The sequence below is a fragment of the Leuciscus leuciscus genome (assembly GCF_965113295.1).
Source record: "Leuciscus leuciscus genome assembly, chromosome: 18".
NCBI classification, from domain to species: domain Eukaryota; kingdom Metazoa; phylum Chordata; class Actinopteri; order Cypriniformes; family Leuciscidae; genus Leuciscus; species Leuciscus leuciscus.
In genome coordinates this window covers 7,457,091-7,471,188 of record NC_138742.1, presented here as the reverse complement: position 1 = coordinate 7,471,188, position 14,098 = coordinate 7,457,091, and the positions used below count along the sequence as shown (strand labels likewise).

The following is a 14,098-nucleotide window of genomic DNA, read 5'->3' as shown; positions in this document are numbered from 1 at the left end:
AAGAATTACTTTTAAATAACAAGTAATATATAATGTATAACAGTTTGGAAGTAACTTGCACAACACTGCTTGTGTGATGATTTTGTAACTTGATATTTATAATTCTGGGTAGTCATATACTGTAACACATGCACACACACACACACACACACACACACACACACACACACACACACACACACACACACACACACACACACACACACACACACACAAATAAATAAATAAATAATTTAAAAATCATACAATGTGATTTTCTGGATTTTTGTTTTAGATTCTGTCACTCACAGTTGAAGAGTACCTATGATAAAAATTACAGACTTCTACATGCTTTGTAAGTGGGAAAACCTGCAAAATTGGCAGTGTATCAAATACTTCTTCTCCCCAATGTATATATAAAATAAAATTTGGATTTCATACATTCATTTCTTATACAAACAAAATCCTGTCATCCAGCCATCTCCTCCCTTCCTCTTTCATCCTCATCCTTTTCATCAAAAATGTATTTTAGGTAGACGTACAAAAACATAAAAAAAATGTTGGATGTTGGAAAATAACAATGCCAAACCACATGAACGGGCCTGGCCCTCCATCCCTCCCCAAGACCGCCTTCACTCTACCACCCTCCTGAACTTTTGGTGTTTTGATTTTATGTTGGGCCTGTGGACTCTTCCTCCAATTGCCCCAAGGACTCTTCCTCTCATTGCCCCATGGACCCTTCCTCCAATTGACCCTTTCTCTCATTGCCCCATGGACCCTTCCTCCAATTGACCCTTCCTCTCATTGCCCCATGGACTCTTCCTCCCATTCATCAATGGACTCTTCCTCCCATTCTCCTGTGGACTCTTCCTCCCATTCCCCCATGGACTATTCCTCCCATTCCCCCGTGGACTCTTCCTCCTATTGCCCCATGGACTCATTCTCCCATTCACCAATGGACTCTTCCTCCCATTCTCCTGTGGACTCTTCTTGCCATTCCCCCATGGACGCTTCCTCCCATTCTCCTGTGGACTCTTCTTGCCATTCCCCCATGGACTCTTCCTCTCATTCCCCTGTTGACTCTTCCTCCCATCCCCCCATGGACTCTGTGACCTGTGACCAACCCGTGACACTGACTGCATGCTTTATTTTAGATTTTAGACACATTTTCCCTATTATTTCTTTGCTGGAGAAAAGAAACAAAATGTTTAATAAACAGAATTTGAGGTAATGAACCTGAGAGTGGATGTGAAACCTGTTGCATATTTTTTTGCTGTGCATAATTTGATAGTAATTCAGTGAACAGTTCTTGGACCATTTTTTCACAGTGTTAAGAACATTTTAAAAGTCTAAAAAATGTGTTTCCACTATAAAGAACCTTTTGTGTAATGGAAAGATTTCATGTCACTATAGATGCCAATAAAGGACCTTTATTTTTAAGAGTGAGGGGCAGATGCTTCACAAACTGGACTCATGCTTTATGCTCATTCTGTACTTTTACTGTACATTATTCATTTACTTTATACCATACAAGCAGTGACAAAAACATGAAAGAAATAATGTAATGTAAACACAAATACAGTAAAAAAAAATATGTAAACACTTACAGTAAATAAAAGGTATATAGATATAATTTAATTTCATATGAAAATAATTTCTGCTTTAATGACGACACTTGAAGGAAAATGTAACATTTGTCATTGGTTCTTCCATTACGTACTTCCAGTTATATTTTTATATGACCTTGAATGAAATGAAAACTTCAACCACAAAAAGGAAGAACATAGAATTTAAACATGATTTTCTCAAAACTAAAGGCTTTTGCTGCTTGATAGAGAGTGGCAACATTTAATTAATTTTTTTAATTTTTAAATGTGCATATTAAACAATTGTAATGATGTTGGCAGTAGCTGTGCAATGAATCTTTACAATGTAGTTTTTTTTTTTATTGGTTCCATGAAGAACCTTTATCATCGATGGAACATTTCAATTGAAAGGTCCTTTATAATGGAAAAAGGTTCTTTAGGTTACTAAAACATTCTTTACACTAAGAGAAAAAGGTTCTTGTAAGTACTGCCTAATCACAGAAAGGTATTTTGGGGAACCAAAAACAGTTCTTCTATGGCATGTGTGCAAAAACCTACTGTTGGAAACTTTATTTTTAAGAGTGCAAGTACATCATTCACACATTCACATCATCTTAGAACTCATTGTTGGTTCAGAGCATTCGCTAAAAGTACTTGAGTTTTCTCTTAGTACATTGAACCCTGCGATATATTTTTTGCCAATCTGGTTTGACTGAAATCGAGTTTTTTTTTTTTTTTAAAGATCTTCTGCAGAATCAGTTTTAGATGATTCCTGAACTTTACGCCAATAAAAACGTAAAACACAGGGTTCAAGCAACAGTGTGTAAAAGCTAACATTCTGCAAGCATAATATGCATAGTCGAGTCTAATGCTTACTGTACAGTCTGTAAATGGATGGATTTTATGATCGGTCAAAGATTTTAAGAACATAACAATGTTATATGGAGCCCAACCAATAAAAAACACCAGTGCAATGCAGAATATTAGTCTAACGGTCTTGTGTCTCTTATTGGTCCGAGATTTTGTAATTGTTTGAAGCATTCTGCCATAGCAAAAACCCATGATAAGAAATGCAAAGAAGAAAAAAGCATTTTGAAAATAAGCAATTCCAGATTTCATTTCAACACTGTCATATTCACAGTATGTACTATTTAAATGTGGTATAACCTTGCTATTACATGATCCGAGCAGTGAAACCGCTCCGCTCAGGATCCAAACGATAAAGGGAGCGACTGAAAAGCCTCTGCATTTCTCCCAGTCAGACAGAGGATGAACCACTGCCATGTAACGCTGAATGGTCATGAGAGTTAAGAACAACACGCTGCTGTAAAAGCCAACATAGAACAGAAACTTCACTGCTTTACAGCCAATATCTCCAAATGTCCAACCCCAGATGAAGTACGAGGCCCAGAATGGAAGTCCAAAAGTGAACAGCAGATCTGACAGAGCCAAATTGAGGATGAACACGTTGGTCAGGGATTTGAGACTCTCATAAAGTGCCAGAATGACTAGAACAAGGATGTTACCAATGCAGCTTAACACAACCACTAATGAGAAGAAGACTGGAATGAGAATGGATCCAACTTTCACCACATCATCTTTGTGACAAATCTCGTCCCCGTAGTCAGTAACATAGTAGTCAGGAGTCACTGTTTCCTCTTCAGTCATGTTGTTCTGCAACATCACAAACTACTTCAGTCAGATTAGATTTGTCCAGGTTCAGTTCTTTACTGTTTTCTGTGGAAAATACACTCAAACATTAATAAAATATGTATTTTCATAAGGACAAAAGAACAGAAGAAAATCATATGAATTAATTTAGCTAAATTTATTCCAGTGAGAAAATACTAAATACAGCCTGACATTTAGTCCTTACCTGCTCTTTCCACTGTCTTTAACTAAATGGAATCAAACTTATTTGATAGGAAATGAAAGCATTGCCTCCTTTATTTTTTGTGTTGAGTATATCGTCAAGACAGCTGAGCAGATCAAATGTGGAAGAGGTGTTTACTTTTCTGAATTTATAGGTACCTGGATGGGGCGACTCTTCTCTTCCTCTTTCTAATAGTACTCAGATAGCACAGACATTTTTTTTTTCACACAAATTGTCACTCAACAGAGAGAGAGCTGTTCGTCGTGGAAATGTGCTTGCTTAAAATCAAAAACAGATTAACTATAACTATACAGTAGTACAGTGAACTCATTGTCATGTTCAAGAAACCAATTTGAAATGATTCGAGCTTTGTGACATGGTGCATTATCCTGCTGGAAGTAGCCATCAGAGGATGGGTACATGGTGGTCATAAAGGGATGGTCATGGTCAGAAACAATGCTCAGGTAGGCCGTGGCATTTAAACGATGCCCAATTGGCACTAAGGGGCCTAAAGTGTGCCAAGAAAACATCCCCCACACCATTACACCACCACCACCAGCCTGCACAGTGGTAACAAGGCATGATGGATCCATGTTCTCATTCTGTTTATGCCAAATTCTGACTCTACCATCTGAATGTCTCAACATAAATCGAGACTCATCAGACCAGGCAACATTTTTCCAGTCTTCAACTGTCCAATTTTGGTGAGCTCGTGCAAATAGTAGCCTGATCTTCTGCTGTTGTAGCCCATCCGCCTCAAGGTTGTGCGTGTTGTGGCTTCACAAATGCTTTGCTGCATACCTCGGTTGTAACGAGTGGTTATTTCAGTCAAAGTTGCTCTTCTATCAGCTTGAATCAGTCAGCCCATTCTCCTCTGACCTCTAGCATCAACAAGGCATTTTCGCCCACAGGACTGCCGCATACTGGATGTTTTTCCCTTTTCACACCATTCTTTGTAAACCCTAGAAATGGTGTGCGTGAAAATCCCAGTAACTGAGCAGATTGTGAAATACTCAGACCGGCCGTCTGGCACCAACAACCATGCCATGCTCAAAATTGCTTAAATCACCTTTCTTTCCCATTCTGACATTCACTTTGGAGTTCAGGAGATTGTCTTGACCAGGACCACACCCCTAAATGCATTGAAGCAACTGCCATGTGATTGGTTGATTAGATAATTGCATTAATGAGAAATTGAACAGGTGTTCCTAATAATCCTTTAGGTGAGTGTAAAATGGCCCCCACAGTCACCAGATCTCAACCCAGAGCATCTTTGGGATGTGGTGGAACGGGAGCTTCATGCCCTGGATGTGCATCCCACAAATCTCCATCAACTGCAAGATGCTATCCTATCAATATGGGCCAACATTTCTAAAGAATGCTTTCAGCACATTGTTGAATCAATGCCACGTAGAATTAAGGCAGTTCTGAAGGCGAAAGGGGGTCAAACACAGTATTAGTATGGTGTTCCTAATAATCCTTTAGGTGAGTGTATATATATACAGTGTTGGGCAAGCTACTTGGAAAATGTAGTGAGCTTAGCTAGCAGTTACTCTACATTAAATGAAGCTTCACTACACTGAAGCTACCACCCTGGAAAATGTAGCAAGCTAAGCTACAGGAACATGGCAAAAGTAGTTCACTACATCTAAGCTATTTTTTAAATTACATTTTTATATTGAACCAACTTCATTCCAAATCAATGCTATCTCACAGTGATCAATACAACTGTAAGTTCAACAGATAGGCAAGCATAATTGTTCAGTTCAATTGTTTATTCAACAACTGTTCCAAACCAATTTGGCAACAAAAACAAACAAACAAAAAACGTGATCCACATAATAACAAAACCAGGTGTCGAGAGTGTGCGTGTAGGCTATTCATCTGTACGTTCTACATATCCATATGCACGACAACATGTTTGCCTGGGTATGCACCACCAAGGTTATTTTCGTAAACGAAAACTGAAACTAAGACTAAAACTATTGGTCAAAAAACATTTTCGTAAACTGAAATAAAATAGAAATTTCAACATTAATGAAAAACTAAAACTAAACGAAACTAACAACAGTTACTGAAAAAATAACTGAAACAAAATAATAATTCGCAAAAATAAATAATCGTTTTCGTAATTAATAAGCTCTCCTAAATAAGCCTACCGGAAAATCACTTTTTTCCACTCTGCTACTTTATTTGTCAATGTATGACCGTTGCGCTCGAGTCTCGCGTCTTCTGCAGCATCACGTGCATGACACGACGCTCTAAAAACGCGGCACTCAAGTTAAAATAAGTTCAACTTTTAAAAGACACGTATCGAGACCTTGCGCTTTTTCCCCACTGTGCCTCTCTTTTTCCCCACTGAAAAACTATTTTTCCCGTTTTTCAAAGCAAAACCGACTGTGTGAACCAGCCCTAAGAAGCAGAAAGGCCCAAATCTATTTCCACCTCATGCAAATACAGCTGTACCTTAATTCCAAGTATAAGATAACCATCTCATGTGAAACTATAGCCTAAACAAGATAGGCCTATACCACACATATTAGACAAGATACCACACTGAGCAGAAAACGGAAAAAACAAATAGCATGTCTAGCCCAGAAATAGACGTATATTTGTCAGAGTAGAAGTATACTAAATGTCTGGTCTGAAGAGAACATTTGAATATGTGTATAACTATGATTATATGATTTTAAACGATGCAATAGACAGAAAGCATAAATGGATCAATACAAGAATAATGTTTAAAAGGATTAATAATTGAAATAACCTTAAAGAATAATCATAATAATCATACGCATATCTTTTTCTTATACACCACGTTTAACAAGATTTCATTTTCAATATTATTATATAATTTTTACTTTTTAGTTGCATTTGTTTGGTTCTTTGTTCATCCTCAAACAATTATTTAATTTTTAAAGAGTTAAATGTAAACTGCAAACATTAAACTTTGCTGAAATTAAATGTCTTTAACTGGAAATGTTCTGTTAACTCTGCTAAACTATAATTACTAAAACTGAAACTGAAACTAAATATATAAAAACTAAATAGAAATGTGTTCACAAAATAAAAACTAAACTAAAACTAACAAAACCATTAATGAAACTAACTAAAACTAAACTGAAATTTATAGGAAATTTGAAAATGATATTAAAATAAAAACTAATATAGAATAACTATAATAATAAATAAAAAAAACTATAACAACCTTGGTATGCACAATTTAGACTTGGGCATATTTGCAGGACTAACTGTAAGTTAATTTATAACTCAACTCAGCTCAAACCACAGTAGCAAAATAATTAAGACCTGCTCCAAACAGTACCAACATGGCAAAAAAAAATTACCCCTAGATTCTGGCCAAGGCCCCTCTTTTGCAGGATGTGTTATTGAACCCATCGTCAATACTACGGCAACTGTACAAATAAATAAAACAATCTAGGTGAACATCAGATTATGTGGTCATGTTTGATACCAGCCAATCAGAAAGATTATAGAGATGCACCGATTACAATTTTCTAGGCCAATTCCGATTTTTCATTGAGTTTGATCCGCCGATACAGATTAACAGGGGCCCTTGGCGAAGTGGGGGCCCCACAAAGATATACTGATAGCCTATATATTGATATAGACGGCGGTGTTGTGAGGGGCCCACCTCTTGGTTCTGTGACCGGGGCCCAACATTGGGTGCTACGCCCCTGCCCAAACTGATTAATAAAAAGTAGTTTAAAGGGATAGTTCACTTTGAAATAAAATTTTGGTATGTTTTAGCTTACCTCAAGGGCATCCAAGATGTAGGTGTCTTTTTTTCCGCAGTAGTTTCAGTTTTGATATTTTTAGGTCAAACTGTTCTTGTCTGTCAGTCAAATAATGCAGGTCTATGGTCACCACCTCAAAGAGCAAGCACAGAGTCCAAATTAAAACAATTCCACATCGTCCAAATTAAACAATTCCCCATCGTAAGTACACATTGATGGCCTAAGACACGAAACGAGCGGTTTGTGTGAGAAAACGAACAGTATTTATATCGTTGTTACCTCTTGAACACAGCCGCGTCCAAATGATCTGAGGGCGCGGGCGGGTATCCGATTGTTAAGTCTGACGTCACACGTGACGTTTAGCCTTTTCCGGGTCCTAGCGCTCCTCTCGTCCATAAATAACAATGGTGGAACCTGTAAATTTATTTACGATCACGTCCTTCTTAGTGAGGCACCCTTGGCGGTCAAAAGGGGTTTAAATTCCTTTAACACCAACAGAGTGGTTAGTGTAGCTCATCACTCAGGTGGCATAATTAAGGGTAGAGTCCAGGCATCAATGAAAAAGAAGATTTACTAAGTTGAAGTGAGTTTGCTCGGGACACGGGACACAGCACTGCGGCATTGTAAAAACACTCAATAATAACCAAAACACTAGCGAAAGCGGTAGGTAGGTAGAGAGGACCTGGACTTTGGACCCGGAAAGAGTATTATCGGAGAGTGGTTACGTCACGACTTAACAACCGAATAGATATATACACTAGATGTCGCCTTGGCTATACGGTTTCAGTTCAAGAGGTAACAACGATATAAATACTGTTCGTTTTCTCACACAAACCGCTCGTTTCGTGTCTTAGGCCATCAATGTGTACTTACGATGGGGAATTGTTTAATTTGGACGATGTGGAATTGTTTTAATTTGGACTCTGTGCATGCTCTTTGAGGTGGTGACCACAGACCTGCATTATTTGACTGACAGACAAGAACGGTTTGACCTAAAAATATCAAAATTGAAACTACTGCGGAAAAAAAGACACCTACATCTTGGATGCCCTTGAGGTAAGCTAAAACATACCAAAATTTTATTTCAAAGTGAACTATCCCTTTAAATGGGTACATTTTCTATAAAATATTTTTGAATCTTTCTGATTTCTGACATAGCCTACTCTAGTTCTTGTTAAAACACACTATACATGCAAATTATGCGCATTTTAGGAACTTTTAGTGTGAAATCATATTTATTTTGTCCATGAAAAGTGTGCTTTCACTTTAATTGAGCGTGAGCTCAATGGTGAATGAAAAATAGACTCGGCGCCGAAACCAGCTTCACTACTGCTCAGCTCACGCGCTGCTCCTGCTCGCGGTGTGTGAATGCACTTGAACATGCACGCCGAAAACAATTCGCGCTGCTCGCGGTTGAGGTCTGAAACGGCCGTAATTCACAAGATTTCCTACATGTGCGTTCCGTGTGCACGTGTGATGCTGATGTTGCGCGATGTTAATGATGCGGCGCCCGAGTTGAGCTTGTGCTTTAGAAAATGTAGCTTCAGCTTGTGTGGACGCTACCGCACTACTTGATCAACAAAAGAGCTTCGCTACTGAAAAGCTATTTGATTCAGAAAACAGCGACGCTACCACCACGCTATTGAGAAATGTAGTTAAGCTAGTAACGTCACTACTTGTAGCGACGCTACTGCCCAACACTGTATATATATACATAGAGAGAGAGAGAGAGAGAGAGAGAGAGAGAGAGCTGTTCGTCGTGGAAATGTGCTTGTTTAAAATCAAAAACAGATTAATTATAACATATATTATAATTAATCTGTTTTTAGATTTAGTTTTAAAAAGCACATTTCTACGACGAACAGCTCTTTTTCGCGTAACCAAACCTGTGGGCGGGGCTATAGTCAGTGGTCCAATAAAAAATGATCTTGGCTCTGAATCCCGTCCTCAGTGGCGGAAAGTTCTGTCAATCAAAAGACTAGCAAGGTTGTATTATAATAACAACAAGTGGAAATGATCTTTCCGGATTCTCACAAAAGTCCAAGTATGTCAGCTTCTTTCAGCACTTTCAAGACTTTCATCACAGATTTACCAAACTTCCAGCTGTAACACATACAGGTTGACTTCAGTCTGAAGCAGCCTTTATTCGGAATAAATGTTCTGACATATTATACTGCGCGTGACTGGCTGGTGACGCCTTGGAATTGTTGACTGAACTATTGTAACTTCTGTTCGTTCTTCTTTTATATGTCTAGTTTCTATGGCAACAACAGACGCTGTTCCAAAGAACTCTTTGATTTGAATTAAAACAATACAGTTTAAAAGTTAAAGGAACGTGTGAAAGAACGCGAACACTGATGCTTGTTTACATTTCAAAAGCAGTTGTTTCTAGTGTTGTTGTTGTTATTGTATAATCCCACAATACTGTTTAGTAAATATACATGTTATTGTTCCTCTCGAAGGTCTTTTATCTAATCCACTCTGAGGGGTTAAATGCCTTGTGTGATGATAACTTGATATTTATAATTCTGGGTAGTCATATACTGTAGTATACAACACACACGCTGTCTAATTATAAATGCCTGGAAAGTTTGGTAATTGCTGTTATTCTTATTATTTTATTTCTCAGAATCTTCAACCAAATTACTGTTTAAATCAGCTGTTAATAATAGATTCGAGAAGTTGTTTTGACTTATGTTTTAAGTTGTTTTAGCTTGTAATAGTTCCTTTATTGAAAAGCTTTGTATGACAAACTTGACCTTTTTTCTATTTTATATCGTTAAAGTTTACCATATACAGTACTTTATATTCAGGAGAGCTGATAGATCCCTCTGTATTTAGCCTAAGCGTTTATAGTAAAGTTCTTGACTCTTCCAGATATTGTACATTTAATAATTACTCATTTATAACTGGAATAAAATAATCTCAAATTAATGTAATCTCAAATTAATTGAGAGACTACATTAAATATGTGTACTGTTAATAAATAATTTGTCACACCATATTGACTTTTTTGTAGTCAACTGGAAGTGATTCAGTTGATTCAGTTCACACAAAAAAGGTGATTCACTTTATAACATCTAAAATATACACACTTGGTTGCATACGCATACAAATGTTTTTGTTTTAATTGGTAAATATCAATGTCATCGGTTAACTGTGCCTTTTTTATTATGTGTTGTAGAAGCATACCTGTAGACATACACCTTTTGATTGCTATCACTCTTCACGATATTGTACATTTCTTCATTATAAGAAGAGAAATGTTGGCATTAACAATAATTATGTGTATTCTACAGCTTTGGCCAGTATGAGCACTAGTAGTGATGCTTGACTTAGCAAACACCACTGATATGGCCGATATATCATGCTTAAATCAATATAACGTACATGTCAAATGCTAGTTATCCTTTGTCACTGTGACTCTTTTACTCAGCAGACTACAGATGACCTCTTGAACCCGTTGTCAGGAAGCTAGTCAGACCATGGCCGCTGGTGCTGCAGTCGGGGAGGGTCAGATCCAAAGGATTATCAGAGATCTGCACGGTACGGATGTGTGTTTGCCTTCATGAAAGAGGCAGAGCTATTGTTTAGAGAGTAAAACGGTGGTCCATGGTGGAGCACGTGCAATTGCCATTTACAGGGCGCTGGCTTTCAACACGGGGAGAGAAATGCAAAACGAGAGAGACCTGCGTATCAGAGTTCATCCCTCATGTGTGCCGTTTCAGTTCCTGAGGTGGATGAAAGGCGCGTGGAGTAATTATAACCAAAAGGGACTTAAGAAGGAGAAAAAAACTCTTCTTTAACCTTTGTAAAATGACCATAAAATGGGGGTTTTGTTGTTTGTGATCATTGTTAACTACAGTGTATTGCTCTGTAATTGTTTTAAAATTTCTTTATGTAATTTTGGTGGTCATACTTGTTAAATGGTCTTTTCTTATAGATGCTGTGTCAGAACTGGCAAAGGAGTATAAAGAGAATGGCGAGCCCATTACAGATGACAGCTCCAACCTGCACAAGTTTTCCTACAAACTGGAGTACCTGCTTCAGGTCAGACAGTGGCGGAGCCAGGATTTTTTCATAGGGGTGGCCAGGCAAGGGCCAGCAACCAGTCTGGGGTGGCACAGAAATCTGAATTATTTTATCATAAAAAATAATTTGATAATGTATTGAGCTGTTTTAGTGCCTACACAACTCAATACAGTTAATTTGTACTTAATTGTAATTGAGATAGTTGTGAATTAGGAATCATGGAATACTGAGGGAATTTTATAATTTTTTATTATTACCCACCACCTCATATTAAAATTAAAGGTATAGCGGAGGATGTTTTACTTCCTGGTGGGTAACCTATACTATTGGTCCTCCTAATTGTCAATCATTCTGGTGAATCAATCAAACTTTTCAAAAAGTGGAGAGGGCGGGTCTTATCTAAAATTTGGAAAGATCCTCCGCTATACCTTTAATTAAATAGTAATAAAAGGGCACACACTATAGCTAAAGTTCAACTTGCTCAGTTAGCTTGGTTCTGGTTCTCAAAATCTCCAATAGCTTGTTCTACATTGTTGCATCTTCATCGATGAGATAACATGCAGATAAATACTGTAGTCCAATGATATTTCAACCTTCAATGCGTTTTATATAATCAATGAACTCTTCAACCAATTCTGAGTTTGTCCAAAAAAAGTTTAACTTTCTATATTAGTTGTCAAAATAAATAATTGCAACAGTTCTATCATACCTAAATTAAAAAGGAAAACAAAAGTTCTCTTTTGAATCCCCATGTGCAAGAATGTGAACAAGGCGGAAGTCAACAGCACATAATGTAAAATGTTATGTTTTTCATTATGTAATGTTGCCAGAATGTAAAATTAGTTATTTTATGGATTTAAAAATTATCCATTTTTGTTTGTCCTTTACAAATTAACGCAAAATGAATGCCTATCGTCTAGTACAATGCCCCCTTTTCTCAGCATCTGACAGAAGTGTCACAAGCTTTCACACACACATCTTCTAAAAATAAAAATAGCATCAGAAAAAAAGAGAATTACGTTTGTGGTTGACTGCACACTATTCGACTTACTCAAAACGGTCTTGCAACCCACCAGTTGAGAAAGACTGACTCTATATTTACTATGTGCATATCACTGTCTGATGTTCTGCTGAAGCTCATTCGGCACTTGCACATTTCCGCACTCGTTTGACTTGCGCCTGGCGTTGAGGTGAAGTTGGAGTGTGCGTCTGAAAAGTCTCATGTTTTTTGTGGTCTTAAAGAGACGGTTCAGCGTAAACACAATTTTTGTCAATAAAAAAAGAGACAGGAACAGCAGTTGTGAGAGGGGTGGCAATGCTTAGACCAAGGGTGGCCACGGCCACCCCTAGCTCCGCCAGTGAGGTCAGAGACATACAGTGCTATGCATAAGTTTAGACACCCATGCTAAAGTTGACTAAAAATCATCTTTTGGAAATTGAATTTAATGCCTTAATTTAAAAAATTAGGAAAAATCCAACCTTTAAGGACACCAATTTTCTTTGTGAATGAATAATGTATCTTAAATAAATAAATGTTCTTCCTTAAAATACAGGGTGCATTAGTCTGGACACCCCTATGTTAAATTCCCATAGAGGCAGGCAGATTTTTATTTTTAAAGGCCAGTTACTTCATGGATCCAGGATACTATGCATCCTGATAAATGGCCTTTGGAATTAAAATAGCCCCACATCATCACATAGCCTTCACCATACCTAGAGATTGGCATGGTTTTATTTCAGTTAGCCTAATAGCTGGTTTGATTTGCATTGAGAGATGATCTTATGGAAAGTACTCCATGCCAATCTCTAGGTATGGTGAAGGCTATGTGATGATGTGGGGCTATTTTAATTCCAAAGGCCAAGGGAACTTTATCAGGATGCATAGTATCCTGGATCCATGAAGTAACTGGCCTTTAAAAAAAAAAATCTGCCTGCCTCTATGGGAATTTAACATAGGGGTGTCCAGACTTATGCACCCTGTATTTTAAGGAAGAACATTTATTTATTTACGATACATTATTCATTCACAAAGAAAATTGGTGTCCTTAAAGGTTGGATTTTTCCAATTTTTTTTAATTAAGGCATTAAGTTCAATTTCCAAAAGATGATTTTTTATTCCTCTTTTTAGTCAACTTTAGCATGGGTGTCTAAACTTATGCATAGCACTGTATAGACGCAGCAAACAAGTGTAGACGAGCTCCCTAACCGATAGCTCAAAGTAGTCCGTATGTATGAGGCCACATTGCATTTGGGGCCAGATTTACTAACAGCTTGCGCCAGCACAAACACTCTTTTGTTGTTAAGAAACTGTCAGGATTTACTAAAGACACACAGTGAACAGTGAACACAGCGTGGACAGTTATTTTTGTGGCTGACCATATTTTATATTCATTTGTAGGAGTTTCCCTTTCAGATGCAGAATTCATGGAAGGAGAGTATTTAAATGAATCCTGAAAGTTGATTTACTTAGGTTTGCGCTCGTCAGTTTACTGGTATTTACACCATTATTTACTACCCCAAAAAAGTATGTCTTAAACCAGATGCTTATTTGGCTTAAATCTGGCCCTTGTTGTCTAAATTCTCATGCATCCTCTTGATCAAGTCAAGTCAAGTCACCTTTGTTTATATAGCGCCAGGGTTCTACTTGCCAAAAATATTAAATAAATAAACCACATTAACTACGTCACAGCTATATATATGTATATAAAATAAAATGTGGATTTCATACATTCATTTCTTATACAAACAAAAAATCCTGTCATCCAGCCATCTCCTTCCCTTCCTCTTTCATCCTCATCCTTTTCATCAAAAATGTATTTTAGGTGGACAGTTCAATTCAATACAGTACAAAAACATCAAAAAATGTTGGA

At 37.4% G+C, this 14,098-nt stretch overlaps 2 protein-coding genes and 2 long non-coding RNA genes across 8 annotated transcripts in view; 2 read left to right on the top strand and 2 right to left on the bottom strand.

The window, feature by feature from the left end:
* Positions 1–3,559, bottom strand: part of LOC309480941 (chemokine XC receptor 1-like) — a 59,517-nt gene extending 55,958 nt beyond the window's left edge. Inside the window, exons 1-2 of one of the 2 annotated variants that reach the window (XR_014199813.1) lie at positions 3,442–3,559; positions 1,963–3,302 (exon numbers count right to left, since the gene is read on the bottom strand). Coding sequence is in view for 1 of the 2 variants with exons in the window: in XM_082145698.1 (XP_082001824.1) it covers positions 2,232–3,248 (1,017 nt within the window). In the remaining variant the exon portion in view is untranslated. Of the gene's footprint in view, positions 1–1,393; positions 3,303–3,441 lie in introns of those variants that run through there. The other variant, XM_082145698.1, reaches the window with a different exon arrangement.
* The window catches only part of fyco1a (FYVE and coiled-coil domain autophagy adaptor 1a), a 46,978-nt gene that overhangs the window by 4,653 nt on the left and 28,227 nt on the right, over positions 1–14,098 (top strand). Inside the window, exons 1-3 of one of the 4 annotated variants that reach the window (XM_082145516.1) lie at positions 9,087–9,240; positions 10,633–10,742; positions 11,140–11,246. In XM_082145516.1, coding sequence (XP_082001642.1) covers positions 10,682–10,742; positions 11,140–11,246 — 168 coding nt within the window. In that variant the 5' untranslated portion in view covers positions 9,087–9,240; positions 10,633–10,681. Of the gene's footprint in view, positions 1–9,086; positions 9,241–10,632; positions 10,743–11,139; positions 11,247–14,098 lie in introns of those variants that run through there. The other 3 variants (XM_082145518.1, XM_082145519.1, XM_082145517.1) reach the window with 3 other exon arrangements.
* Positions 5,417–5,926, bottom strand: LOC309481032. Its single transcript, XR_014199859.1, has 2 exons — positions 5,798–5,926; positions 5,417–5,619 (listed from the first exon to the last, which is right to left on the bottom strand). It is a non-coding gene; the product is annotated as an uncharacterized lncRNA (long non-coding RNA).
* On the top strand, positions 12,277–14,072 carry LOC309481031. Its single transcript, XR_014199858.1, has 2 exons — positions 12,277–13,796; positions 13,836–14,072. It is a non-coding gene; the product is annotated as an uncharacterized lncRNA (long non-coding RNA).